Below are 24,246 nucleotides of genomic sequence, written 5' to 3'. Positions count from 1 at the left end.
TAAATACAGCCACCTGACTTGTGGGTGGTCTGTGTGTGCAATTTTACAAAACTAGAAGACTTTCTGAATGTATACAAGCGATATGCTTTTCTAGAAAGGAACCTTTAAAACATGACAAAATTAGTGAGAATCAATGAATTATGAATAATTTACTGGCATTGTGAGAATAACATGTAATCATGCAATCAATAAAAAAATAACGTCTGATTACAAGCATTTTAAAATGTAATATAATCTGATTGTAAGTACTTAAAGGGTTAGTTCACCCAAAAATGAAAATAATGTCATTACTCACCCTCATGCCGTTCCACACCCGTAAAACCTTCGTTCATCTTCGGAACACAAATTAAGATATTTTTGTTGAAATCCTGTGGCTCAGTGAGGCCTGTATAGCCAGCATTGACATTTCCTCATTGACATCCATTAATGTACTAAAAACATTTAAATCAGTTCATGTGAGTACAGTGGTTCAATATTATTATAAAGCGACACCAAAAATTTGGCGCACCAAAAATATTCTCATCGCTTTATAATATTAAGATTGAACCACTGTACTCACATGAACTGATTTAAATATGTTTTTACTACATTAACAGATCTTGAGAGAGGAAATGTCATTGCTGGTTATGTAGGCCTCACTAAGACATCAGATTTCAACAAAAATATCTTAATTTGTTTTCCGAAGATTAACAAAGGTCTTACGGGTGTGGAACGGCATGAGGGTGAGTAATAAATGACATTTTCATTTTTGGGTGAACCCTTTAATTTTAACATGCACAGATACAAGTGAATATTCAGTTATAATAGATTCTGAATGAGATGTTTACATGACCAAAAAATGAAAATTAATACAGGAATATTATGACCGCTGTATTCTACTCAGAAACATCAATCAGGACCACAACAGTTCTGTACCCAACTTGAGTAAAGAAAAATCAGTCTGACAGCAATAACACAAACACATTAAGTGATCCAAATATTTTTATTTGTCAGAACAACTGCAAATTTATGCCACCAGTGCAGAAGCTGTGGAGGATTCGCTGTGGATGAAAAACAAATGAATCAGTTAAGAGATTCAGGGAAAAAAAATGCATTTTGAAAGAAAAAGCAGCTTTTTGTGTGAAGGGGACTGGCAGTTGTGGCACAACAAAGCCAAACTGCTAATTTACCTCCAAAGTTTATCTAGCACATTAGAAATATCTCAGTTCTTACAATGGAAGAATGGGACAATGAAATGTGCACTACACATACAGGAGGGGTTTCTATTGTTATAAAATGACTCAAACACTCACTACTTCCAGTTGGGGGCAAGTACTCTCTTGGTCTTGTAGTAGCGGGCAAGCCTGTGGATTCTGCTCTCAACCAGAATCAGGCGGAACTTAGCATCCTTGTCCTGCAAAAACAAGTGACAATGGTGAGAAACGACTGAAATGTACTGAACGGATTTTACTAGAAATCTCCAAATTAATGTGTCTAATGATCATTAACGATCTAATGTGAACGTTTCATCACCTTTCTGTTCCTTTCCAAGTGCTTCCTCACAGCAACAGCTTTCTTGATGAGGTGGTACAGATCCTCAGGCAGGTCAGGGGCCAAGCCTTTGGACTTCAGGATCCTGAGGATCTTGTTGCCAGTGACAAAACGCACCTGAGCAACACCATGGGAATCCCTCAGGATCACACCTAATGAGAAGAGCAAGAAATATTAGCTCCTTGATAATGAAAGTGCAGACAGAGAAAATATGGGCTACTACAGCTAGTTTACAAATATGAAAACATGAAAAATCAAAGCTAGTAAAGACGCATTAACAAGCCTATGAAATGACAAATGAATATGAAAGCATTCTCTTCTATTGGAAATCAGCTCACAAATGTCAAATGTGCTTCAGCTGTAACCATTTTACTAATTCCACTACATTCATTTTATTCAAATTGGTTGCTTTTTTAAACACGTTTTCATTTAATGTTCTGAATTGATCTCAAGCTTGTCTTTTCATGACCATTCTGTATGAAATGTGCTATAGAGAACCCTTTGAAATTAAGATCATACAAAAGACTTGACTTGCAGTAACATTCATTTTACAAGTCAGAACTTACCGATCTGTGAGGGGGTCAGACCCTTCTTGGCCAGTTTGAAGATTTGCTCTTTAACATCGTCGGATGTCAATTTGAGCCACTAAAAGACAAAATAAACGGATATTTTAACAGGCTTGACAATTTAGTAAGGTGTTATTGTTCCAGATGGGTAGAATCAGAATCAATGGACTTACTGTGGGGACACTTCGTCTATAGGGCAGTGCCGACTGGGACAAGCCCTTGCTGAAAAATAAAGCGTTCAACAGTTAAGTATGTTTTCGAGAATGAAACGCATTAAATTACAACTTATTAAAAAAAACAATACCACTTTTCCTGCAGTAAACCAAGCTGTAAACATGTTAGCTGACAGCAGGCAACATAAACTAAAGATAAGAGAATAGGAGGTACTAAAATCAAAATAATCTTAAGATGAGTTTGTCCGTTACATACTCTTATATGAAAAAGACCCAACATGTATAAGCCCAAACGGACCGCCAAACACATTCGACACCCAAACGTAGGTTATGTGAAACTAAACGACATGATAACCGAACAGTCAGACCGCACCGACAAACTGTCAATGTTAACTGAATCAGTATGTAAAGAGCATTCATTTATTCATCCTGCAGCGCCCCATACTACATGTGCTGCATTCACGCCACACAGAGGAAGAGAACGTGGGACTAAATTCTGACTCCTCAAAAACTATTTTCTAGCTCCAATGACACACATATTCCAAGCTCAGTCTATGGTATAAAGAGTTAGCTGTATTTTGGGTTGGTAAAGTGGTTCATAGAAAGTGTTTTTAGCGTAAAATAAACATTTACCCAGGAGCGTGCATACGACCCATGATGGCGGTTTAGAGAGCGAGGAAAGAGAAAGACCGAGCCGAGGCCGAGAGGAAGTGAAGTATGGTGGCGGAAGTGATGTAAAATATCACTTTCCGTCTGTTGATTCAAGGATCATTGTTTTTTTTTTTTTCCCCCTCTTTGATTTTATTTTTTCATACTATGTTGTTTAGTATGTTAACTATGATATTTTTGACTTAATCTTTACTTGTTAGTTATCAACCGCCTGTTTCAATCTGGTGTAAAATTCCGTTGCTACCTTAATAAAATATGGATGACAAGAGATCTTGAATGCTTCATATTGTTTTTTTGTTTTTTTTATTTACTATATATTTTATTGTTTTATAGTTTTTTTTTTTTTTTAAATATCTACTCCATTTTGTTTCCTGTCATCTATGTTTGAAATGAAAAAAAAAACAACAACATCTTATTCGTTTTTTTTATTTTCAGTCTTTATTTTTTTATTTAAGTCTTTCTTAATATTTTGCATAAAAATCAATTTCAGTGATCATATAATTTTCAAAAAACATTCAAAAAATGTACTTGTAATAATGTGAATCATGAGTCAGTGGATGATCTTTCCTCTCTCTAATTTCAAATCAACATTTTGGGTTCAGTCTACATTTAGCAAAGTTTTTTGCCATATTCAAATTTTGTTCTAACATTATGTGATGTAATATGTTCAGTTTTTTATTCTCTTATTTATTTTATTTATTTTATTTTTTTTTTTAGCATTTAGTTTATTGCTGTCATTCTATGTTATATGTGATATAAAATATAAAAAATAAATTGAATATATTTTTTTCTCACTCTTTTCATATCTACCAGCTGGTGGCGCTCCAAGAAAAGAACTGCTGTATAAATGGCTGTAAGTCTCTAGAGCGGATCAACAGAGTTCTAAAATGGGCGGAGCTTATAACTGTGTGTGTGTGTGTGTGTGTGTGTGTGTGTGTGTGTGTGTGTGTGTGTGTGTGTGTGTGTGTGTGTGTGTTAAACTCAGTAGTTATTTATGATACATATTGTCGGGTTTAAATTATTATCCATTATTATTATTAGCCAGAGACACGATAACACACGTTCACGGTGTTCTGTTACATTTTTCAGTGCTCCTCAGGACGGACCAATCACGTTTGTGATGAATGAATAAGGATTTTTTTATACATATTTTAAATGTTCTGAAACTGACGTGTAGCAAACAGTATAATTAAAAACGTTAAGCAAATATAAGCTATAAATAACAAGTATAAGCATAGTACAAATGTTTCAAAAAATAAAAGCTCATGAGATTTGAATGCGACTCAGTTGAGGATTCGCCTTTTTGAGCCGCCATGCGCCCCCTTCAGGAAGTCTGTGTTTGTGTCATAAGACACGATATCACTAAAACCCCAATATGTAAGTCAAGCACTGCGCTTGATCTACGTGGACGAGCTCTCTGTCTCCTCCTGCTGCTGTACTCGTTTAGCTCGCTAGCTGTTCTGAATCCGCCTCTGTAAGTCATCATCATCAGTCCAAGATAGCGGACAGTCAGGAAGCCAGCGGTAATGAAAGGAAGCAGAAAACAGCCGAGATAGCTCGATAGAAACCGATCTGACACCGTAAGTGCCATTATTTAATTGTGAATCGCTCCGGGTACCTTAACCCAAATACAATTCAACTTTTCACTTATAAAATGGACAGCGAGTTTTGCTATAACGTCTGGCATAGACTTTACTGTCAATGGAAAGCTAATGAAATTAGCCTCTATGTGTTTCGAGGTCAGCAACCATTTCAAACCACATCTCTGTATTGCAATAATAGCTTGCCAGCAAAACGTACATATGGAGTGTCACTTAACTGCCTGTTAATGTTTATCCTTAGTAACGGATTTCTTGGAGAGCTGATCTGCCAATCAGTGGCTGTGTTACAACCCTAGTGAGCCGGCTATGTAGACAGATTTTTTTTTTTTTTAATAAAAATTTCGATTCGAACGTTTAGATTTCCAAAAAGGCTAATCGGCTCACTATGGTTTTGCAATACAATCAATATCTAATATGATAGAGCTTTCATCCCCGTCTAATCCATATGTATGCTAATTTTTCCAGATGTCCTGTTTAAAGGGGCTCCTCACCAGCTGCCTTGTACTGGCGAGTGTGATGTCCTGGGCCAAGGCAGTGCCAATAAGTATAGATAAAACTAAGGTGAAGCTCCCAGAAGAAACAGTCAAAGAGCCTCCCCAGAGTGTGGTAAGATATATTTGATCAGCCAATTACATAAGAAGCTTTGGCAGCAAGTTATAAGTAGTCTCAGAGTGTAAGGTTGCGGAAATATGCATGGTTATTTTTGTCACAATTTTAAAAACACACTTCATGTACACACTTTTATATTTGACAGTATAATATTATGTATTCATAATATATTTATAATATATTTGTAGGACACCGGACTACACTATGACCGCTATCTCAGGGAAGTTATTGATTTCCTTGAAAAAGATCAACATTTTAGAGAAAAGCTCCACAACACAGACATGGAAGATATAAAGGTAAGAAACAGCGTGGCTTTATTTGTGTTGTACAATACAAAGGTCACACAGAGCTAATCTGTTCATTCCTGCTGATTTCAGCAAGGGAAGTTGGCTAAAGAGCTTGACTTTGTCAGCCACCATGTGAGAACCAAGCTGGATGAACTCAAAAGGCAAGAGGTCAGCCGCCTGAGAACCCTGATCAAAGCCAAGCAGGACATTGAAGGAGGGAATGGTAAGAATGGCTGAAAAAAATTATTATAGTTGAATAAATGAGGTCATTTCAAATACATAAGGTGTAATTGCATATTAAAGTTGGCATGAAACAGAAGTTGCAATCATATTTTTTCCCTATTGTGACGTATATCCGAGTAAAACGGCAAGAAAAAAATGTAGAGCAGGACTTGATCTCATGTGATCTCATGTGAGTGACAGGTTGTCCCGCCCTCATCATCATCAGAGAAGAGATTTTGATTAAAGATTACAAGGGCATATGAATTTAAAAAAAATGATGTGCATGGATACAGCAATATTCCATTAAAAATATGAATTGTCAGTTTTGATTTCATGGTGACTTTAATGAATGAACAGACTATGAAAACAAAGTAAGACTCATACTATAGTATTTATTTATTTATTTTTTTAGAGCTTTTAAGCAAATGGGTCTTGAGTTCAGAACGTTCTCAGAACACTGTTCTCTCTCATGTTCATCAGATATTGCGGTAGATCACCAGGCGTTACTCAAGCAGTTTGAATATCTGAACCACATGAACCCGCACACATTTGAGGTTGAGGATCTGGACAGACTCATCAAATCGGTATGTCATTACTTACAGTTACCCAGCTTTCATAATCATACTTCATTTGATTCTGCCACCTTGAATGCTTGTATTCATGTTGCATAAAATTGAGGCAAAAAGGACAAATAATACAAGGTTTCCACACATTTTCATGACTTTACAGTCATTTGTGATACAAGATAAAGATACAAGATAAAGATTTGGTCCCACTTTATATTAGGTGTCCTTTACTAATATGTACTAACATTTAAACTAATCATTTGATACATTGCACTTATTATGTAATGTAATATATGATTACATGTAATTCATTTCTGTAATTACATCTATATTTTCACTGTTGACTCTTCCCTTACCCCTTAACCCAACCATACGACCAAACCTGTCCCTAACCTTACCCCTGTCCCACCTCTATAGCAACAAAAATGTTTTACAATACAGCATGATCCCAATAAGTACATTGTACTTATTTTTTGATGTCGGTACATAGTAAAGCCACCTAATAAAGATTTTTATAAATCATTTCGTAGAGACACAAAGAACAATTTCTATTCTAGAGCTAAAAATAAATAGAAAAATATATAGTCACTAAAGAAATTTCAGTGACATTTCCTGGCCTTAAAAATTCCTTAATATTTTCTTAATATTTTTATGATTGTGGGAACTGACCTTAAAAATAAACAGAATGTGCTAGTAAATACAGTCTCAAGGATTTCTGGAATCTTCCATACGCACTTTAAAAGAACATCAAGTAATGATGTTTTAAATCCAAGGTCAGCATGCAGTTCCGTTCTCATTTGGTCACTGAGCAACAGCAATAAAAGACCTTTTATATTTATACAATAACTGAAGACCAGAACACAATTATCTTTCAGTCACATTTATGATCTTGCAATATAGGCTACAAAAGATCTGGAGAACTACGACAAGGAGCGGCATGAAGAATTTAAAAGGTACGAGATGATGAAAGAGCATGAGAGACGAGAACACCTGAAGACACTTGATGAGGAGGACAGGAAGAAAGAGGAGGAGCACTATGAGGAGATGAAGAAGAAACATGCTGATCACCCCAAAGTCAACCATCCCGTAAGTTTGCAGGCATGAACTTATCTTGACGTTTGTGATTTTATTGAGGATATACTCATGTTTCTCGAATGTTTTGGTCCATAGGGTAGCAAGGATCAGCTAAAAGAAGTGTGGGAGGAGGCTGATGGCCTTGACCCTGAAGATTTTGACCCCAAAACCTTCTTTAATCTACATGGTAAAATATTCTTGATAGCGCAGCCAAGTCCTGGATATGAAAATGCTGAAATGATATACTTAATACTATTACATTTTGCCAATCTTGTATTGCAGACACAAACGGAGATGGCTTCTTTGATGAACAAGAGCTAGAAGCCCTATTCACGAAAGAGGTACACAATTGCATTATTATTCACTATAGAATATAATATATGCACTCACCAGCCAGTTTATTAGATAGACCTTGCTAGTCCTGGATTGGACCCCCTTTTGCCCTCAGAACTGCCTTAATTCTTCGTGGCATAGATTCAACAAGGTGCTCGAAACATTCCTCAGAGATTTTGATCCATATTGGCATGATAACATCATGCAGTTGCTGCAGATTTGTCAGCTGCACATCCATGATGTGAATCTCCCGTTCCACCACATCCCAAATGTGCTCTATTGGATTGAGATCAGGTGACTGTGGAGGCAATTTGAGTATAATGAACTCATTGTATTGTTCAAGAAACCAGTTTGAGATGATTTGAGCTTTGTGACATGCCGCATTATCCTGCTGGAAGTAGCCATCAGAAGATGTGTACACTTTGGTCATAAAGGGATGGACATGATCAGCAGATTGTGGCATTTGAACATTGCTTAATTGGTACTAAGGGGCCCAAAGTGTGCCAAGAAAACATCCCTCAAACCGTTACACTATCACCACCAGCCTGAACCATTGATGCAAGGCAGGATGGATTCATGCTTTTATGTTGTTTATGCCAAATTCTAACCCTACCATATGAATGTCGCAGCAGAAATTGAGACTCATCGGACCAGTTAATGTTTTTTCCAATCTTCTATTGTCCAATTTTGGTGAGCCTGTGCGAATTGTAGACTCAGTTTCCTGTTCTTAGCTGACAGGAGTGGCACCCGGTGTGGTCTTCTGCTGCTGTAGCCCATCTGCTTCAAGATTTGATGTGTTGTGCGTTCAGAAAAGCTCTTCTGCATACCTTGGTTAGTTGTAACAAGTAGATATTTGAGTTACTGTTGCCTTTCTATCAGCTCGAACCATTCTCCTCTGACCTCTAGTATCAACAAGGCATTTTTGCCCACAGAACCGCCACTCACTAGATATTTTCTCTTTTTCAGACCATTCTCTGTAAACCTTAGGATGTTGTATGTGAAAATCCCAGTAGATCAGCAGTTTTTGAAATACTCAGACCAGTCTGTCTGGCACCAAACAACTACAACAATATTGTAGTTATAACATGCTCTATTATATAGTTGCAATTAAATTTTATTTTTATTTTTTTCAGCTGGAGAAGATCTATGATCCGACTAATGAAGAAGACGACATGGTTGAAATGGAGGAGGAGAGGCTGCGAATGAGAGAACACGTTATGAACGAGGTTAAATGATGATTATAAATAATGGACCAATTCTCTTTGCATGACCTGGCAACTTCAGAAAAAACTGACAAATTTTTTATTTTATTTTTTTAATCTGTAATCCTCTGGCCTTTACAGGTTGATACCAATAAAGACAGACTGGTGTCCTTAGATGAGTTCCTGGTTGCCACAAAGAAAAAAGAGTTTCTTGAACCAGACAGCTGGGAAGTGAGTATGGTGACACACTACAGATACATAATTAGACCATTGATCAATATCCTCTAATTCATGCATTCAGTAAACAGTCTTTCATGTAGGATGATTGTGTTAAGTTTGTCACAGTATCAAAGTACAGTCCTGGTCAGAATTATTGGCATCCTTGGTAAATATGAACAAAAAAGCCTGTGAAAATAAATCTGCATTGTTAATCCTTTTGATCTTTCATTCAAAAAATTCACAAAAATCTAACCTTTCATGGAAGTAAAACAATTGAAAATGGGGGGAAAATCTCATTATGAAATAAATGATTTTCTCTAATACACATTAGCCACAATTAATAGTACCCTTTTATTCCATTCTTTTTGCAACCTCATTTTGCCAAGATAACAGCTTGGAGTTTTCTCTATAATTCCTGATGAGTTTGAAGAACACTTGACAAGAGATCAGAGACAATTCCTCCATACAGAATCTCTCCATATCAAATTCCTAGGTCTATGTTTGTGCATTCCACTCATTTTCTCGAAGGTTCAGGTCAGGGGACTGGGATACTCATGGCAGAAGCATCATTCATGTGCTCAGTGACACATTTTTGTGTTGGTTTTGATGTTTGTTTGGGATCATTGTCCTGATGGAAGATCTAACCATGGCCCATTATAAGATTTTTTTAGTAGAGGCTGTCAAGTTTTGAGTTTTTTGTGTGTTGGTATTTGATAGAATCCATGATACCATGTATCTGAACAAGATGTCCAGGACCTCTAGCAGAAAAATAGGTCCACAATTTCAATGATCCAGCAGTATATTTAACCATGGGCATTGGGGACTTTTTATCGCTGTTTGCACCAAACCCATCTTGTGGGTTTGCTGCCAAAAATCAAGTCCCGTTTGAAGTTCCACTCTTGTCTGACAACTTAATATGCTGGAGTTTGTTTTTGGATGAGAGCAGAGGATTTTTCTTGAAAGCCTCCCAAAGAACTTGTGATGTAGGTGCTGTTTAATGCTTTCTGAGCCTCGGCAATTCTCCAGCTGTGATACTTGGTGAGTATTTGGCCACTGAAACTCTCCTCCTCATTTCCTGTTGATTGGAACTTCTTAATTATTGCCCTGATGGTGGAAATGGGAATTTTTAATGCTTTAGCTATTTTCTTACAGCCACTTTCTGTTTTGTGAAGCTCAACAATCTTTTTCTGCACATCAGAACAATATTCTTTGGTTTTGCTCATTGAGATGAATGATTAAGGGAATTTGGCCTTCTTGTTTCACAGAAGTATAAATATGAGAAAACGTAAAGTCATGGCTGGATAATTTCATGTTCCTAGTCACCCTGGTGTGCCACAAATTGTAAATATGAAGGAGAATATACTTGAGATATTTTACACTCTATTTTACTTATAAGAATTTCTAGGGGTACCAATAATTGTGGCCAACGTGTATTAGAGAAAGACATTTATTTCATAATGTGTCACAATGGCATGTAACCTTCATGTTTTCAAAGTAATCATTTTCTTGGGTCATTGGATGACCTCAGACTCTAGAACAGAACCAGGCATATACTGAAGAAGAGATGAGAGAGTTTGAGGAGCATTTGGTCAGGCAGGAGCAAGACTTAAACCAGAAAGCAGCTGACCTTCAGAAGCAGAGGGAGGATCTAGAGCGACAGCAGGAGCAGCTCAATGCTCAGAAAATAGAACTGCAGCAGGTAACTGAACTGATTTGTCTTGTACCTGCTCATTGAATAAAAAACAAGTCATTATAACAAGTGAATGAAAACCTATTCTTTGCGTCTGTCTTATCAGGCTGTGGAGCATATGGAACGGTTGAAAACACAGAAGGAACCGTCTCAACCTGAGATGCATTGTAAGTAATACATTCATTTGTAAATTACATACATAACCAGATACATGTAAAGGGTACACGGGGTAGCTATTGTTACATTAGGTCCTGAATGTGATATCACCTGACATGTTTTTCTAGTTTTACATTATTCTGGCGAAGGTTAAAAGAAACATTATAGGGGTAACTCAATGCAGTGGGTCAACAGGGTTTTCAATTTCATGACTACATAAAGCACACACCATCATTCCCAAACTCTTGGCAAATATACTTGAATTTTAAACATTTAAATTTAATGCCTTATTTCAAGGATGTTTTCACACTAGCACTTTTGGTACGCACACGGGCTCATTTGACATCAAAGTTCGGTTCATTTGGATGATGTGAACACTGTTATCCGCAAACCGTACCCAAGTCTACTTAAAAAGGTTGGTCTGGGGTACAGTTCATGTGAACCCCAGTACGGTTAACTGCTGATATGAATGTGAACCGCTATTGATGACTCATGATTCGATAAAATACTTCTTATTATAAAAGCAACATTCTTGGCAAATATACTTGAATTTTAAATATTTTAATTCAAATGCAACGCATTATTTTAAAAGTAACATTCTTGGCAATGATACAACACTTTCTAAATCTCTCATAACAGTGGAGGGAAATGCTGTTCCTGAGTCCATAGGACATGACCAACCTCCTGTGCCCCCTGAGCACCAGCCTCTGTCCCCAGGACACCAAGATATCCCTCCAGAACAACAACAACAACATGATGTACCTCAGAATCAACAGGATCTAGGACAGGAACACCAAAATATAGCCCAAGAAAACCAGCCACTGCCACCAGGACACAACAGCCCACCCCAAGATTCTCTAAAGGTTCCCCTTGACCACAACAATGTGCCATAGGACTGTCATATGGTTTTGTGGAGAAACCGACCTAGCACCAGGCTCAGAGACTTCAACAAACAGTACCTCTTGTCCAGTACTAGTCAATGATTACCTGCGTTCGTGTGTGCTACGGTTTTATTTAGTAGGGAAGTGGCTGGTTTCATAAGCATAATACATTTAATGCAGACTTTGCTGTTTGGTATAAGTGTGTTTGATTTCTTTTTGTTATTGAAAATATCTTTTTCATTCGTTGTGGATATTTTATTTTACAACACAGTGGATTGGATGTCTGTGTATACGCTTTTGTTTTGCACATTTATTTTTCTGGAATTTTAATGACCATGAAGAGCTACTTAAAACCTAGTTGTGTGGTATCAGAGTATTGTTGAATTGTACTGGAAGTTTTTAATTGATTAGGGCTACTCTGAATTTTAACTGTTGCTTACAGTGGGAACTTTGAGAGTTAAGTCAGACATCAATAAAAATCTATTTGGAAAAAAAAAAGTTTTTTTAATGAACAACAAAGAAATGTATTTTATGTAAGGGAATAGTGCAGGTTCAGTACAAATTATGTATAATCAAAAGCAAAAACGAAGGTTACAGTGAGGCACTTTAAATGGTAGCAAATGGGGATGATTTAAAAGCAGAAATGTGAAGCTACAATTGTTATAAATGTGCTTACATTAATTCTTCTGCTAAATCTTGCATATTTGCACTGTGAACAGAGAAGGGTTAGCAAGCACATCTTCTGTCAATACTATTGAAACTGTTTTTGGTGCTAATTACTTTTTTTTTTTCAACATGATGAAAAAAAACATGATGCCATAAATTTGTACTGAACCCAGAACTAGTATGAAGCGAGTTCTAGGTATTCCACACACTGCAAGTTTCCGGTTGTGCTGTGCTTAACCCGTCAAAAAACATGTGTGATCATTATATCAACCAAACACTAATAATCTAAAAAAAATTGCTGAGTTTAAGATATTAAACGCACAAGTGTATTATGGCTTCAAAGAAGATTGTTTCTGCTCTTACGTCACACCGAATGCATGCGTAATAACTTTTAAAGTGGCTTGTCCTTCAAAAATCATTTATTAGTTAGCATTAAGTCTAGTCAACAGTAATAGGAAGAAATACAATGAAGCAGTCATTCAGCCACATACAGTACAATGCATTTCCTGTAAACCATTTGGCTGAGCCAAAAAATGAGAAAATAACATGATACATTACAGTACGTACAAGTAAATTCTTCACATTCACTTAACAGTTCGTTTGGCCAAAAACTAAGTGCCTTTGGTATACGGTGTACTTCACATTCAAAATCTAGTGGCTGTTCCCAGCTACCAAGTCATTATTCCACCAAGATTAATTAAAATCCAGACACCCATAATCAAAGGCACGTGTTCTGTCTCAAATGTGTAAAGGCTGTGCAATAGCATATGATTGAGAGAAAGCTTTGAGAGCTCTGCGCAATTACAATGCTGGGAGTGCTATAGTCTCATTGATACTGTATTTTCCCAAAACCATTGGTTGTGTCCTTACTTGCTAAGATGCAGTCATCTAACTACATGGTCTGGAGTGGCACGGCTCGAGTTTGAGAGTCCAAATGGGTGGAGGAGATAAAAGGGTGGAACAGGGCTGATAATGGCTAAAGGACTGGGTTTAGCTGGTCTGTTGGGCGGCCATGGGACCCATTCCTCTGCTGGGCCGATATGATCCCCCACGTCCTGAAACCCAAATACATCAGAAAATCAATGCTGAGTTAAACACAATGAGCACTTTCCGTGCTTTTGAGATGGTATATTCACATTTTATACATTTATACTACAAGTGTTAAAATGCAAACCATAGATCCTACAAACTAAAAGAGATTCATCCAAACAGCTCCAGAAATCATTATAGCCTTCAAATACTCTCACATGACAAGTCTGACTGTAGTGTGACAGTCTTGCTGTTCTTAACTAGACTTTAAAATAAAAAAAAAATGAAATGACATTATAAAGATAAAAGGCTCTGCAAATTTAATAAACCAAAACCATCTTAAGTAGCAGTTAGAGAAATGTCAGTAGCAGCATATTTATGCTCAGCAGGATTCTCTGAAATAGTTGCATGACTGAGTATTCAGTTAATTTCTTTGTTTAAAAAAAAAAAAAAAAAAAAAAAAAACCTGTTATAACTTTCCTAAAATTATGTACAATCCACCAAATTGCTGCTAATGTTCAGATCTCGCAAGACCATTTAAAAAGGTACAGTTCACTAAATGAACATTTTGCATCATTTACTCACCCTTATGCTATTCCAAACCCATATTATTTACTTGCGTTGACAGGGTATATGCCAATATGCCAAAAATAAAAGGATATTATGCCAGATGTTCTTTCTGCTCTTTTCCATACAATGAAAGTGAATTGTGATCAATGACATTCAAGATCCCAAACATATTTTTTGTCATGGTCACCATTCACTTTCATTGTATAGAAAACAGCAGTCAACATAGCGCTAAACATGTTCATGTTCCAAGGAATAAAGAAATTTATATAGGTTTGGTATGACAAACTTTTTGTGAACATTTTTTTTTTTTTTTTTTTTAACTTGAAGCAGGAGAAGCAGCGCATCAGCTATAGATTGATTTGGAGCAATGCCATATATCACTTCCCCAATTGGAGGCAATCTGAGAGCCATTTTGTTAGATCAATGCTTCACCCAATTAAAACAAACTCTTAATTTTGTTGAAAAGCAGGATATAATAAATGACGCAAGAGGCAGGAAAGCAAACAGCAGAGTTGCAGAAAACGGACCGATAAGCGGACCAATCACCTGCCTCTCCTTAGAAGACTAAAAGGAAACAAAGTCAACCTCCAACACTTTAGCAGACAAAGGGTCACAGGACAGGTGAGAGGATTTCTCAGCATGGAGAGCAAAAAGAAAGCAGCGGCAGACAAGCAGGTAATGCAACACATCTTTATTGAAACATTCTCTCAAGGAGTGACATGAGCATACAAAGGGCAGGACAGCAAAAAAAAAAAAAAAAAATCTTCAAATGAAATGGGGTGAAAAAAAACAATGCCTTCAGTACCCAAAACACAGGCAAGAACCAAGTGTGGGAAGGGGAACAGGCCAACAAAATATCAAAAACACTCCTATAGATTGGACCGACAGTGGCAGTTAACTTTTTGCATTTTATTTTATAAAAAAAATAAATTAATGAAAATCTTTCAAGTTTACAGGAATATCTATGTTTTAAACACAACCTGGCTGAAAAATCACAACACTGACAGTTTCAGCTCTCCACTGTGTCTCTGTAAAACACATTAGGTTATTAAAACTATCAAAGCGGGCTTACTTGAATCAATAAGCCAAAAAAAAATAACAAAACCACTGATAGGAGTAAAAATATGGGCTGAGGGAAAACATTCTCAATAACTGAATGTTCAAAGTGGCCAAAAAGAAACAAGTCTTCCCAAAGATTTTAGGATCGCATCGCTTGAGCATTACCTCGAGAGCAACCTCGAGGTCCCTGGGTAGCCCCTCGCTTGAAGCTTTGCTGATATCCATCCTGCAAAGAAACCACATGGAATTTCAAAACAATCAATTACGTCAATTACATCTCAAATCTCCAGTTTTCTTTTTCTTGAAGTTACCCGTTGGTAGGTGTTGGAGTAATCTCGCGGCGTGCTGAACTGAGTTTGCCCATATCCGGTGTTAGGAGTGTTGGGGAATGGAGCACGATACCCATCGTATCCAGCTAAATATATAATTAAAAAATATATATTTAAAAAAAAAAAAAAAAATAGGTTTGATTGTATGATTTCATACTGGAGTTCAAACTAGAATGCCTTGGCACAGATTAAAGCAGTCATGCCTCACCTCTAAATCCATTTGATGGTCCACGGTAGCCATTCAAAGCCCCTCTAGGAGTTCTGGGTCCACCTCGTGGCATTGCTCTGTTGCTGTAAAAGGACTGACCTGGACGCCCAAACCCTGTGCCCTGCCCCGAGGGCTGCTGAGGTGCAGACTGGTGTCCCCCTGCAGACGGAATACCTTGGTCTTGAGAATGGAAAGGGCCAACTACTAATAAGAAACAGTTATTACATAGGATATAATATTACATATTATATAAGATAAGAAATTAAGATATTTTATATCTCTACACATTACCTGACTGCAGGGCTTCTTGAGGCATTTCCTGCTGCTCGGCTGGAAGGTTGGCCTGTGTGCTGTAGCCTTGACCGTAACTGCTCTGATATTGACTAGAAATCTTCTGAGAGTCCATCTCACTGGTTGGAGGAACTGGAGCATTCATATTGAACACCTAATGGAAGAGAGAACATGTAAGCAACTACAGTATCTATGTTTTCGGATGTTGTATGCCATATTACCCTATAAGGCAGTAATGTTGTCAAAAGTAGCGACTTCGGTACGGAAGCCCTCAGTGAAGAGCGTCATTGATATCTATTTACAGCATGTTTTTGAAGTGTTGATCATTGTAGCAGACATATCTGTTGAGCGCGTGACCACAATGGCCTATCAGGTGTTTACGAATCCGCTCAACAGTGCTCAAAGCGTCACATTTTTAAAATTTTAGTACCGACTTGGTACAGAAGTCGGTACTTTTGACAACACTATAGGGCAGTTTTCATGGCTTGAGTTAAAAAAAATAAATAAATAAATAACTGATTAAACATTTAAAAGGAGATAAGGGATAGACAAACAGGATAAATCATTTATCTACACAAAAACAAAAACTATATAAAAACTTTTTAGGTGACACTTTACTAAACACATTCTTTAGAAAACATTTTTTGAATAAAAATCATTGACCATTATAGTCATGCAAGTATTGGCTCATCCACAAATGGTGGACAACAGGCTTGAACATTATAAACTCAAATGCTGAAGTTCATAGAAATGTATCTTTTTAAATAAAAGCCTGTCAGGGGCCATTCACACAGAATGCGTTTTTTCATTTAAAAATACGAGATGCACGGCACTGAAATTACACAAAAAAAAAAGGTCTAAAGTTGAACTTTTAATGTGAGATGCGAGATGTGATCGCAATGGTCAAACATATCTGTATAGCACTTGTTCACATAGAAAAACAATGGAAAAGCAGTGCAATGTAATGCAAAAATGTGTTCTGTGTGAACGGCTCCTTCCGCAGCATGACAAACAGAACAAAAGCAGAATGGAGAGACAAACTCTGAAGGGGTGGGGTAGACAGGTTGAGGCCTACCGCTTGCATGGACTGGAATGGAGCTGCGTTAACGTTGATGCCACTGTGAAGGGGTTTGGAGACAGGTTGAAACACCTGGGGCTGAGAGGAAGGGGTGGGGGACTGCTCAGACGACAGGGGCATGGAGACCTAGGGTGTATATCCTACATCACTCACATATCTAAGCCATAGTGTACACGGCATCTGTGAAGACTGTGGTGTACGACGTTACCTGCAGGGGGTCAATGGAGTCTGTCTGCGGTCGAGGCTCAGAGTTATGAGGGGGCTGATAGAGAGGGGGCGTGGAGGAGACCATCGGAACCTGAGAATCAAAATGGAAAAGGTTTTAGGAACGCCTGAAACGTGTTTGAAAGCATGTTTTTGGTAACTGAACTCACTTGCGCATGTTCAGGCTGCACAGAAAGAGCATTGTGTTGGGGCAGTCTGGATTCTGTATGAGCAGAAAACATTGAAAGAGTAGCATTTTAGGATATTAGTGGCATGAAATAGTCAAACATCTGCAGAAAAAAAAAAAAAAAAAAAAGTAGAAAATAGTTCACCTAAAAATGAAACCTGTTATTATTAGTTTTTTGTCTTTGTGCCAAGGCAAAGTTGTTGTTGGTAATTGGAAAAAGTTGAAATAATACTAAAACAAGTTGAAGTACTAAAATTACTAAAACTGAAAAAAATATTTACTAAAACTTAAATTACTAAATCTTAAAATTAAAACCGAATATAAAAAAAAAAAAATCATTATTTTTATTATAGACAATGTTATTTAACATTATATAACAATATTATCATTTATTGTTTAGTATTATAAACAATAAAAACAATTATTAATATATTCTATAATGGTAATTAAATACAATAATACTGGTGCAAGGATTCTTCAGACTTTGCCATAGCTCTCAAATCAAATATGATGCCAGGCATTAGACAGCAACATCATTTGGTCATGAAACACAAAAAACAGTGGCATCATATGATGTCATTGATGCCCAACCCAATCGAAAATTGCCATATTTGACTTTTAATCTACAGCAAAAATCACTCCCATATGAGTTTAAAGAGCACACTATTACTTTAAAGTTTGTGTACCAACCTGGCGGACAGACCATCTGAGCAGGTTTCATGGGCTGTGCCGACACAATTGCAGGATCTAAAGGCGGTCCCTCAAACTCCAGCATAGAGTCCTGTCCACATTACACATATGTTAGAAAAGGCCACTGCTACACTTTAAGTGTGATGAATGAAACATTCTGCAGTTTACCTGCATGAAGTTGAAGGTACCCTGCATTTGAGCCATGAGATCTTGAACTGCTTGCTTTCGGACCACGGGATCTGTTGCAGGAGGAGGGAGGACGGCGTTCAGTGTGTGTGGTTCTGAGCTGACCAAAGCTGGGCTCATGGCGGCAGGTGGCTGTTGTGGTTGCTGAAGGGCACTAACCGCCTGAAAAGCAATGATCACATGGAGTAAACAAGGAAACAAAGACCACTTGGCCAAAAGTTGTTAATAATTTTGGTGCTTTCTTTGTCGAAAAAAGTGCATCATGCCTGAGAACTTGTGTTCCACTCTGCTCCTTGTTCTTTGTCACTGCTGCTGTAGGTAGTTTCTGGAACGAACTGTCTGTTTACAAACTATTAAGAAAAAAAAAGAAAAAAAAAAAGTGCAGAGCATTAAGAATGCTATGACTGAAGTAGTGTAGTCTAAGAAATGTTTCCACAAAATCAAAATTTACTCTGAGCATGCACATAAAAAGTGTTGTAATATCAGTTCGCACCTCTGTTGATTCAACCTCAATAGTTTCTGTGTATTCTTGAGCGGTTCCCTCTGTGAATAGATAAGAGCATCAACATGAGCCGCCAGCTGTGTGAAGAAGCATTTCTTTGCTCTGAAATTTGATGGCTTTTGTTTTTACCTGGCTCAGCGGGGCGGTCCTCACTCTCTGATGACTCCGCTGCTGCTGCAGCCCCCGTCTCTTCTTCGCACACTCCATTCTGATGTGTTTGGGCACGATCAAAGTACCCACTTAGCAGCATCTTGTCCAAGGTTTCCTTAAGGGCTTTGTCTGTTAAAGACACAAAAAATGCAAGGGGTAAAGGTTTAACATGGCCAAGTTTGTCTCTAAATCACTTGGACGGAAAAAGCATCTTTTTCAGCAACACTATCAGCAAACAAATATAGCAATGTCTCATAAGCTGAGTTTGCAAAATCTGATACGATCATGATTCCCACCCTCTCTGTAGGAATATGCAGGCAGGCCCTGTCGATCATTGAAACCTCCAGCAGAGAGGCTTTGTGCACACCACTGGCTGCCTGCCCAGCTGCTGACGTGGGTCACAAGTCAGCATGAAGCACTGCTGACCCTCATGGGCCTGAGACAGAGCAAAGCTTTCAAAAGCCATGGCAAGTGCCACCATTCACAGGGAGGCCAAGCGAGGGATGGCCCCATTGGTATTCAGACTCACTGGAGAGCAAATATTAGTGATTATACAGTTGACATGTCTCAAGACCATTTTGACGATAACAAACGCGATTTTGAAACACGAATGAATAAAAAAATAAAACAGGACAATAACAAAAGCAGTGAAAACAAAAACAAATTACTCTTACGAAATGATTCTTTTTAAAACATTTACGAAACAGCCTCAAACTCACACTTGCGTTAGCAGTTTGAATCAGACTCATCCTGTCAACAGTTCAAGTGGGGATTGTTAATGTGATGCAAGTCTCAAAATCCTACAATACCACACTTTACTAAATGGTTGTTCATATGACAGTGTTATTAAAGATACACATTCACAATATAACTTTGTTATATAGTGATGCTATTCTATAATAAATATATATGTATTAAGGATGCTAACAATTAATCGACGATCGATTAATTGTCGATAATTTACTCGATAAAACGTATCGATCGTCCAATAAGCAAGGTGCGTAATTTTGTGGTGCATGTGGCTCCTGCATAAAACACGTGCAGCAGACACACGAAAAAAGCGAGCGGAGGGTGACGGGGCTGGATGTTTTGCACAAATAATTTACAATGTACAAAATTAAGCATTAACCTTTAAAAGTGCATTAAAATAGAAACAATACAAAGTCCTTGAACATGGAAAGCAATAGAAATTTAGCAACCAAGTCAAGTTTAATTATATTTTCCCACAAAAATAAGTATTCTGGGCTCTGCACTTTGAGAGGGCTGTGGGACACCAGCAGGACAAAGCATCTCTTGTCTCAAATCTTCATGTTTTCTCCCAATATTCCAAAGCTACTGACACCATTTATAAATTGTCAGAAAAGCAAATTATATCTTCCACATGAGCAAGACATTTAAATCGGATGTTGCACTGCCGGGAAAAGCAACTCTGAATACCTTGTGAGAAATGCGCTATACTACAAAGTGTCATGCTGAAATATATAATTGGCACACCCTATATAACGGGGAATATATAGTATTATTGAAGGTGCAGTAGGTGATCTGGGAAATGCTAATGTTAGCCTGCTAGCATTGAAAGCATACGATTACACGCCTCCTCCAAAACACAAACAGCTGCTCTCGGCAAAGCGTCACAAGACACGGCATTACAGTACCTCATGTCTCAAAGCACATAACATTACAATAATAATGAACAAAGAACTTAAGAGAGCTTGTACCTGACTGCTGCATATTTATTTCGGTGTTGATACTGTTGACATGGATATGCATAATTTCGAGCCTGACCGAACAACTCTGGTAGGAACTGTAAAAGGTGGCTGCTGTTTGTTTGTGGTGCTCTGTGACTGATGTCTGTCTACATAAACTCTGCATAGCATGAAACGCGCTGACGACGTATGATGTCTGCGCAAACGGTGTGCGAGGGTATGTAAAAACATATGTTGACAGGCAGGTAGGACATCATATTTCATTCAGACCGGATGTAATAATTGGATGAACATTTTATGGCCCTACACCTTCCACAGATGATATATATTTATAAACCGTTTAACATAGTGTTTGCTACCAGGATATGAGGAGACTTTCAACCAGTACAACAAAATGTTAAATAAAATAAATGTTTTCGTAAAGAATCACCTATTGCACCTTGAATATATATAGAATTACATTTTTTAGAAAAAACATACACCCTATACAAGGGGGGGGGGGGAATCAATAAAAAAAAAAAAAAAAATACATTTGAGGTCCAATTATAAGGCTGAACTGACTGTAAAGGAAACTTTTAGGTGACATTGAAACCACATTTTACTCACAACCCCCCATAATACTTCTATGGCAAACACCATCAGAAAAAGATACTTACATGTGGTTCCAGCCACAGCTTTATCCCTTCCTTCCAAAAGCTCCCACAAATGAATGGATGCTTCCTCAAACTGCTCAGCCAACCTGGAATCAAAAGCCATTTTGATAAAAATATCCCAACAAGCTGAATTTACTAACACTCATGAACTGTCCTCACCTCACGCTAGAGTCCCGCTCAGGCCCAATTAGCTTGTAGAACTCGTCCAGGCCCGTGAGCTCTGACTCTGTGAGCAAGGGGGCATCCCCACTGGACTGAGTCAGGTCCTGCCTCACGCTCTCCTCCCCCAGCTGCTCCAGCAAGTACTGCACCTCCAGCACTGCCTTCAGTCTCTTGCGCTCTGCCTCCTCCCTCTTCAACTGCTCCCGTCGTGTCGCCTTTTTCACCGTTTTCTGGATCTGCAAAAGAATTCTTTTTAATGAATTGGTCGAAACAAACAAACTCTACGCTGAGGTCAAGACAAGACTGATTTTGTTGTCCCGTGCAGCAGAAATATTGCATTGCATCAACAGTTTTAGGCTAGATGGTGGGAGTGAGAGTGAATGTAGATGTTAAATTGACACTGAGCCACACTTCAATCAAAAACATACTTACCTCCACATTTAAAGCCAGGAAGTTTTTCTGCAACTCACGGGCAAAGTCCAAGTTGTGAGCCACCTCCGGAGCTTTAGATAAAGCCTCCTACAAATATAGAACAAAGCAGCATATACATTTAATACATAAAACAACTGATATATTCGAGCACAGTAAACCAGCACTGAATATAGGACACATACCAGCTGATCGTGGTTGAGGCGTTCTCCTTTGTTCTTTCTTGTCTGGTAATCATCCAGCTTGCTCTTAACAGAGAGTTTGCTCATATTAAAAGAGAGAAGTAGTATGTACATGTGCACATGCAGATTAAAATGCAAATTCCATACACCCGGTCAGATATGAGTTTCTTTCTGCAAAGTCGGCATCATATTTTATACCATTAATACCACTAAGCAGTCCGTTTTTACACTATATTATAGGTTGAGGTTCATAGTAAATTAAGACATCTATAATTTCAGAAACCCAATGCTGTCCTCAAGTCCAAAACAAATTATTGTCGGTAATGCACTTAAAGATATGGAACACATAAGACGCTTACATCAGTATTAAGAAGAATGTAATGATGTAACAGATTAAGTAAAACAGGATATTCAATAAGGAGGAAAAAATGGATAGAAAAGGGCTTGACTTTATTTTTGCAAACTGATTTGATTATGGCCATTCCATACTACAAATGAAGTAAATGTTGGCACCTGGAATAACCACATTGCATCCATTTTGGGGAGGCTTTTTGACAAATACACATGAATGCTGAAGGTCAACCATTAAATAAAAATTTGCTGTTGTTTCCAAAAAAATTATTGGATTTATGTTAACTGTACTATCAAAATTATTGATGAAATAATACAAAGACATAACTTTTCTTTCTGAATTGCATGCACTGATAAATTGTGCACAATATAACAAGGATTGCGTATTAAGTAAATAAATAGGGTCGAGCTTAATATCATCTTAAAATTAAGTTACCTTTTTCTTTTCCATGTTGCGAACCTTCTTGTCGATTACAACAAGAACTTGCTTGAGGGCTTCAGATGGCGCAGAGCCCGAATCCGGACTGGAGGAGTGAACAGCATTGTCGCCAGTGGTCACTGATGGCATCTGTAAAAATAAAGCCAATGATGATTTGTTGTCATATTTTTTAAATGTCAGAGAATTAAAAACAATAACAATTAAAAAAAAAGCATATGCATGAAAATCAATCATATTTAATCTAAAGATATTCAATAATATAATTACTCAGGTCACAAAGAACCAGATATAGATTCATCTCATTTAAAACTCAAAATCTAATCCTACATTTTTAGTCCAGAGAGCAAACAAAGGTCTATCCGCTATCCCAAATGAAGACACGGAAACCCCCACTTGTCTGGGATGAACCCCCAATTTTACCAATCTATCAATTGTTATAGAAACAAACTGCCACTCATCCACAATAAAGAAGAAAGAGAACGATATATTTGCAGCGCTTATAGTATAATTCGGCGTGATCCTACAACGCTTTTAAGTCTAGCAGACTCATATCTTTCTTCTTGGCCGGATGGTCACTGTTGGCCAAAAGCACACCCCTTCAGCTCTAATAGCTACACGTATTAACAAACAGAATGACTGAGCAATCATTCATCGTATAACACATAGATGTAAACATATATGTTCACAAAAGTGCTGTTAGAGGATTCAACTTTAATCGTATGCTATTAGATTCTCTGACTTAGCGGATTGTGAGCGTTAGCCGCTAGCTTGAGCTGGTCATCGCTTTCGAGGATGCAGAACATTGACAATTTTTATAATCATGGCGTCTTACCTTTACTTTCAATGTTTTGAAAGATATATGGGTATAATGCAGTTGGGTTTCAGTGTTTTAGATGTTATTTTCTGTAAGTATAACAGACGCTCCCCGGCAACTCCAGCAGCTCCGCGAGTTTCGTCTTAACAATGCAGAAGCGCTGAAGGACCCTTATAGGTGTCTATGTCTGTGCCTGAGCTCATATCTAAAAGAAGGTATCATTCAGGAACAAACCCTGAATTATAAACAAGTTAACTCTTTTGTTAAAATATTTTATAGATATTGTGTCAGATATTTATCACCCCACTGCATACTGGGCGTGTCCCACTATATTGACAAACAGTTCTTAGTTTTGACCAATTAAATACTTCTACAAATGATTGGAAAAATAAATAAATAAATAAACTGAACGCTTCCAAACGTGTGAAAGAAAATATAACGACTTATTTTAAACATTTTAAATATCTATCTATCTATCTATATTAAGTGTCCCCAACTAAGAAAATAAAAGGCGACAGCTGCAAGGAACCCAAACTCCATCAGGTGACAGAAATTGAGAGAAAAATAAAAAAAATAACATACA

General features: G+C 37.6%; 3 protein-coding genes and 1 non-coding gene across 8 annotated transcripts; 1 reads left to right on the top strand and 3 right to left on the bottom strand.

Moving 5' to 3' along the window:
• Window positions 1–963: 963 nt before the first annotated feature.
• rps13 (ribosomal protein S13) lies at window positions 964–3,012 on the bottom strand. Its single transcript, XM_051900937.1, has 6 exons — window positions 2,903–3,012; window positions 2,270–2,318; window positions 2,097–2,175; window positions 1,513–1,682; window positions 1,293–1,393; window positions 964–1,040 (listed from the first exon to the last, which is right to left on the bottom strand). Exons 1-6 carry the CDS (start codon window positions 2,923–2,925, stop codon window positions 1,007–1,009), a joined length of 456 nt encoding a protein of 151 aa, XP_051756897.1. The 5' UTR covers window positions 2,926–3,012; the 3' UTR covers window positions 964–1,006.
• On the bottom strand, window positions 1,114–1,242 carry LOC127516852 (small nucleolar RNA SNORA19). The gene has a single exon (XR_007931100.1). It is a non-coding gene; the product is annotated as a small nucleolar RNA SNORA19 (small nucleolar RNA).
• A 1,277-nt stretch (window positions 3,013–4,289) lies between the features above and the next one.
• Window positions 4,290–12,276, top strand: nucb2a (nucleobindin 2a). 2 transcript variants are annotated; one of them, XM_051899382.1, is made up of 13 exons: window positions 4,290–4,518; window positions 5,005–5,145; window positions 5,337–5,444; window positions 5,526–5,658; window positions 6,138–6,241; window positions 7,124–7,309; window positions 7,394–7,484; window positions 7,580–7,638; window positions 8,764–8,856; window positions 8,974–9,063; window positions 10,580–10,750; window positions 10,848–10,908; window positions 11,195–11,213. In XM_051899382.1, coding segments are annotated over exons 2-13 (1,239 nt in total). In that variant the 5' UTR covers window positions 4,290–4,518; the 3' UTR covers window positions 11,197–11,213. The 2 variants fall into 2 exon arrangements, with proteins under 2 accessions (XP_051755342.1, XP_051755341.1); XM_051899381.1 differs by lacking the exon at window positions 11,195–11,213 and adding an exon at window positions 11,537–12,276 and having other exon boundaries at window positions 4,291–4,518.
• A 569-nt stretch (window positions 12,277–12,845) lies between these two features.
• caprin1a (cell cycle associated protein 1a) lies at window positions 12,846–23,849 on the bottom strand. Of its 4 annotated transcripts, none has more exons than XM_051899377.1 (19): window positions 23,682–23,849; window positions 22,847–22,978; window positions 22,063–22,125; window positions 21,881–21,967; window positions 21,446–21,684; window positions 21,290–21,372; window positions 18,907–19,056; window positions 18,769–18,818; window positions 18,542–18,625; window positions 18,258–18,437; window positions 18,090–18,180; window positions 17,383–17,435; window positions 17,217–17,306; window positions 17,006–17,134; window positions 15,931–16,084; window positions 15,640–15,843; window positions 15,414–15,517; window positions 15,268–15,328; window positions 12,846–13,499 (listed from the first exon to the last, which is right to left on the bottom strand). In XM_051899377.1, exons 2-19 carry the CDS (start codon window positions 22,976–22,978, stop codon window positions 13,435–13,437), a joined length of 2,019 nt encoding a protein of 672 aa, XP_051755337.1. In that variant the 5' UTR covers window positions 23,682–23,849; the 3' UTR covers window positions 12,846–13,434. The 4 variants fall into 4 exon arrangements, with proteins under 4 accessions (XP_051755337.1, XP_051755338.1, XP_051755339.1 ...); XM_051899378.1 differs by having other exon boundaries at window positions 15,640–15,840; XM_051899379.1 differs by having other exon boundaries at window positions 15,640–15,819.
• Window positions 23,850–24,246: the final 397 nt, after the last annotated feature.

Source organism: Ctenopharyngodon idella, chromosome 7, assembly GCF_019924925.1.
Source record: "Ctenopharyngodon idella isolate HZGC_01 chromosome 7, HZGC01, whole genome shotgun sequence".
Taxonomy (NCBI): domain Eukaryota; kingdom Metazoa; phylum Chordata; class Actinopteri; order Cypriniformes; family Xenocyprididae; genus Ctenopharyngodon; species Ctenopharyngodon idella.
The sequence above is the reverse complement of the archived record's forward strand: the minus strand, read 5'-3'. Positions and strand labels throughout refer to the sequence as shown.

What these genes read in the sequence shown, in the direction of transcription:
- nucb2a (XM_051899381.1), top strand. Translation starts at nt 5,005, where the DNA reads ATGTCCTGTTTAAAGGGGCTCCTCACCAGCTGCCTTGTACTGGCGAGT. An exon ending in CAGACATGGAAGATATAAAG is followed by an intron (nt 5,445 to 5,525) that starts GTAAGAAACAGC and finishes TGCTGATTTCAG; the next exon opens with CAAGGGAAGTTGGCTAAAGA. An exon ending in GAGAACACGTTATGAACGAG is followed by an intron (nt 8,857 to 8,973) that starts GTTAAATGATGA and finishes TGGCCTTTACAG; the next exon opens with GTTGATACCAATAAAGACAG.
- caprin1a (XM_051899377.1), bottom strand. Translation starts at nt 22,978, where the DNA reads ATGCCATCAGTGACCACTGGCGACAATGCTGTTCACTCCTCCAGTCCG. An exon ending in GTACCTTCAACTTCATGCAG is followed by an intron (nt 18,181 to 18,257) that starts GTAAACTGCAGA and finishes TAATGTGGACAG; the next exon opens with GACTCTATGCTGGAGTTTGA. An exon ending in TGCAGCCTGAACATGCGCAA is followed by an intron (nt 17,307 to 17,382) that starts GTGAGTTCAGTT and finishes TTTGATTCTCAG; the next exon opens with GTTCCGATGGTCTCCTCCAC.
- rps13 (XM_051900937.1), bottom strand. Translation starts at nt 2,925, where the DNA reads ATGGGTCGTATGCACGCTCCTGG. An exon ending in GGTCGTATGCACGCTCCTGG is followed by an intron (nt 2,319 to 2,902) that starts GTAAATGTTTAT and finishes TTTATTTTTCAG; the next exon opens with CAAGGGCTTGTCCCAGTCGG. An exon ending in CTTGCCCCCAACTGGAAGTA is followed by an intron (nt 1,041 to 1,292) that starts GTGAGTGTTTGA and finishes TTTCATCCACAG; the next exon opens with CGAATCCTCCACAGCTTCTG.